The 4,236-nt window shown below is 49.0% G+C and overlaps 1 protein-coding gene across 1 annotated transcript in view; it reads left to right on the top strand.

Annotated features, from left to right (window-relative positions):
- The first annotated feature begins 452 nt into the window (after positions 1-452).
- The window catches only part of RPN1 (ribophorin I), a 39,482-nt gene continuing 35,698 nt past the window's right edge, over positions 453-4,236 (top strand). Inside the window, exon 1 of the mRNA XM_003796199.2 lies at positions 453-785. Coding sequence (XP_003796247.1) covers positions 534-785 — 252 coding nt within the window. The 5' untranslated portion in view covers positions 453-533. The remainder of the gene's footprint in view (positions 786-4,236) is intronic.

The raw sequence follows: 4,236 nt of genomic DNA, 5'->3' as shown, positions 1-4,236 counted from the left end.
CCATAAAAGTGACGTGCCCGTCTCAGGATATGTATTAGTAGATACATAATGTCACTAGGTTGAGATGGTGGCTGCCAGGATTCTCTGTTGTAAACTTAGCTCTTTTCCCTTTGTAATTACTAGGTAGTTCAGGGTAGATACTGTGAGACTCTGCAGATACCCTGTTTCGGCTTACCGCTTTGCTCTCCAATTTTAGCATCCACTGATGGATGCTGGACAAGGCCGACTTTTACTTTCTTAGTCTGAGCTCAAGTTACTGTATCAAGGACTAGAAAAGCCAGAGTTGCTGCAAGGGCAGAAGGGCGGGAGACAGCAGCGAGCCAGGGACACGCCGGTAATAATAACCAGGACAGCAGCACGCACGCTTCGCAGTCCGGCGCCCCGCGGCCCGCCCGGCTCCGTGGAGACGGGGTCCTTCCCGCCGGGCGCCGCCATCTTGTGGGGCCCGCGCCGCCCAATGAGCGGCCGCGCGGTGGCCGGAGGCGGGGCCGGGGCCGCTCTCGGCCGGCCTGGCGCTCAGCTCTGCCCCAGTCATGGAGCCGCTGGTACCCGGCGTGTTCGTACTCTTGCTGCTCGGGGCCTGGGCCCCCAGCGCCTTCTCCGAGGCACTGTCCCTGGTCAACGAGGAAGTGAAGCGCACGGTGGATCTGAGCAGCCATCTGGCCAAGGTGACGGCCGAGGTTGTCCTGGCGCACCCGGGCGGCGGGTCCACGTCCCGGGCCACCTCCTTCCTTCTGGCTTTGGAGCCTGAGCTCGAGGCCCGGCTGGCGCACCTGGGCGTGCAGGTGAGTGCGGTGGGGCCCCCCGATCCCGCCCGGCCCTGTTGGGAGGCCTCTGGGGAGCCCCGGGACCCGTTACAAGCCCGGGGTTCGCACCGCTTCCTCGGCCCGCGTCCGCCCGCGCTCCCGTGGCTTGGGACACGTCAGCTCCAGCCTTGCAGGGCGCTGACCACGGCTAACGGGCGCAGCGTCTCGGGTCCCGCGGCCGACCCCTTCTCTGAGCTCGTCCCTGGCCCGGCGTGGTGACACGCACCTCCCGTCCGTAAAAGGCGTTGGTGGCCCCTTCAGCTCGCAGCGCGCGCCACATTTCATTTCTCAGGACTTTCCCAGGGGCCCAAGTGGAGGACAAAGGAGTGTATTAAAATGACTTTCATTTCCTTAACTCGGTATTTGGTGAGTTGTAGGTGTTTCTTTCTAGACGGCATCCAGAACAATCAGGAAGGTGATAGGTTTCAGGCATTCAAGTTGCAATCACTTGAAACCCTTGATATCTTATACTAAGTAGAACACACTTATAAAGGTTGCTCACGAGCTCTTTCTCAATGTTAAAACTCTTCTAAAAGTTAGTGTTAAAATTCCTACAGGTAGGGTGGCACCTGTGGCTCAAGGAGTAGGGTTCCGGCCCCATATACCGGAGGTGGTGGGTTCAAGCCCAGCCCCGGCTAAAACCGCAAAAAAAAAAAAAAAAAAAATCTACAAGTAATATACACTCTTTAGAAAGAAAAAGCCCAATTCTCTCTCTTCCTCCAATGCTGCTCATTCTTACACCTTTGCTTTTATGTTTGGCTTACGTACTTTCAGCCATTTCAGTGAACACATTTGCAACTCTCAAGGACAGAAAAGGTTGGAAGATTTGCTTTTTATTACACTATTCATTAAGTGATTACACAGTTACCACTGTTGGGAGAATGTTTATTATAGTGGGACATTTCTTCTTAGCACACCTTGTCCTCTGACTGAACACGCGTTGTAAAGCTGGGCTTATAGAGCTTCAGGCCTTCCATGCCTGGTCCAGGATGAAATGCACAGTTTTACTCAAAGGTTTGTGGAGAGGTGCATGGAAACTTCGTTTAAATTTGCCTGGCAGCCTTTGAGTGTTTTGAATGTTAGATGCTATTCAGTTATAAAAGCCAGTTGTGATTTAATGAGGTTATCACAATTTGCCACAGTGTAATTAGACCACAAGAGAAGGTAGCTGTTCTGCCATCATAATGGAGAATGCTTACAAGTTGTTACTGTACTTTTTTTTCTGCAGTTTTTGGCTGGAGCTGGGTTTGAACCCACCACCTCCGGCATATGGGGCTGGTGCCCTACCCCTTTGAGCCACAGGTGCCGCCCACTTTTTTTTTAAATTTTGGGTTAATATCGGAGTACATACAATTAGGTTACATTATTTGTGTTTGTAAGATAAAGTCCAAAGTCTTGAGTTGTAGTTGAGTCCTTCACCCAGGAAGTGTACCAGTACCCCTGCATTGTACCTGAAAGGTGGGAACTTAAACCTATGGAGACTCTTTCTTCCCTTCCCCTTCCCCGCTTCTTGAATTTATTTTTATTTTATTTATTTATTTATTTATTTGGGTAGAGACAGAGTCTCACTTTATCACCCTTGGTAGAGAGGCGTGGCATCACACAGCTCACAGCAACCTCCAACTCCTGGGCTTAGACAATTCTGTTGCCTCAGCCTCCTGAGTAGCTGGGACTACAGGTGCCCGCCACAACGCCCGACTATTTTTTTTGTTGCAATTTGGCGGGGGCCAGGTTTGAACCCTCTACCCTCAGTATATGGGGCCAGCACCCTACCCACTGAGCCATAGGCGCCACCCTATTTATTTGTTTATTTAAGAGAGTCTCAAGCTGTCGCCCTGGGTAGAGTGCTGTGGCGTCACAGCTCACAGCAACCTCCAACTCTTGGGCTTAAGTGATGATCCTCTTGCCTCAGTCTCCAAAGTAGCTGGAACTACAGGTGCCCGCCACAACACCTGGCTATTTTTGGTTATAGTTGTCATTGTTGTTTGGCAGGCCTGAGCTGGATTTGAATCCTCCAACTTCGGTGTATGTGGCTGATCCCTAGCTGCTTGAGCTACAGGTGCCAAGACCTTGAATTTATTGTTTATTTATTTATTTATTTGAGACAGAGTCTCACTTTGTTGCCCTTGGTAGAGTGTAGTGGTTTCATAGCTCACAGCAACTTCAAACTCCTGGGTTCAAGTGAACATCTTCCCTCAGCCTCCCAAGTAGTTGGGAGTACATGTCCACCACAATGCTCGGCTATTTTTAGAGATGAGGTTCTTGCTCTTGCTCAGGCTGATATTAAATTCCTGAGCTCTAGTGATTTCACCCACCTCGGTCTTCCCAGAGTGATGATGACGGGAGTGAGCCACGGTGCCCAGTCCCTGCTTCTTGAATTTAATTGTGTTTTTCTCTTGTGTGTGCCTGTAGTTGTTGATTTGCTAGTTTCAGCTTAGTATTGATTATGAGATGCTTGCTTTTCCATTCTTTTTTTTATTTGTCACTTTGTCACCTTGGGCAGAGTGCCATGGCATCATAGCTCACAGCATCCTCAATCTCACGGGCTCAATAGATCCTCCTGTCTCTGCTTCCCAAGTAGTAGGGACTACAGGTGACCACCACGGTGGCCACCACAGCGCCGAGCTAGTTTTTTTGTTTTTAGTAGAAACGGGATTTCAGTCTTGCCCAGCCTGGTCTCAAACTCCTGAACTCAAACAATGCATCCGCATTGGCCTACTGGAATGCTGGGGTTATAGATGTGAGTCACTGTGTCTGTCTTGCTTTTATTCCATTTGTGAATGTTCTCTAAATTCATCCAGGTAAATAAATACAAAAAATGCAAAATCTCCATCTTTTTTTTTTTTTTTTTTTTAAGAGGCAGAGGCTCACTTTGTTGCCCTTGGTAGAGTGTCATGGCATCACAGCTCACAGCAACCTCTAAGTCTTAGGCTTAGCCTCCTGAGTAGCTGAGACTACAGGTGCCCGCCACAATGCCCAGCTATTTTTTTGTTGAAGTTTGGTCGGGGCTGGGCTCAAACCTGCCTCCTTCGGTATATGTGGCCGGTGCTCTACCCACTGGGCCATAGGCACCGCCGAAGTTTCCATTTGTTTAATGGCCATGTTCTTTTTGCAAATTTTATTTTCTTCAACTTTATTGAAGTATAATTGGTATATAGAAAAACTCCATATAACATATGCAATTTGGTGAGTTTGGACATAACATACATACTTGTGTTACCAATATCACATCTAGTTAATAAAGATCCATCACCTCCAGAAGTTTATTGTGTCCCTTAGTTATTGTTTTGTTTTGGCTTTTTTTTTTGAGACAGAGTCTTTGTCACCCTTTTAGAGTGCTGTGGCATCATAGCTCACAGCAACCTCAAACTCTTGGATTCAAGTGATTCTCCCAAGTAGCTGGGACCACAGGCGCCTGCCATGTCGCCTG

The sequence above is a fragment of the Otolemur garnettii genome, unplaced genomic scaffold (assembly GCF_000181295.1).
Source record: "Otolemur garnettii isolate 467f Iridium unplaced genomic scaffold, OtoGar3 scaffold00101, whole genome shotgun sequence".
Lineage (NCBI taxonomy): Eukaryota > Metazoa > Chordata > Mammalia > Primates > Galagidae > Otolemur > Otolemur garnettii.
Note: the sequence above shows the minus strand (reverse complement) of the source record. Positions and strands in the feature narration are given on the sequence as shown.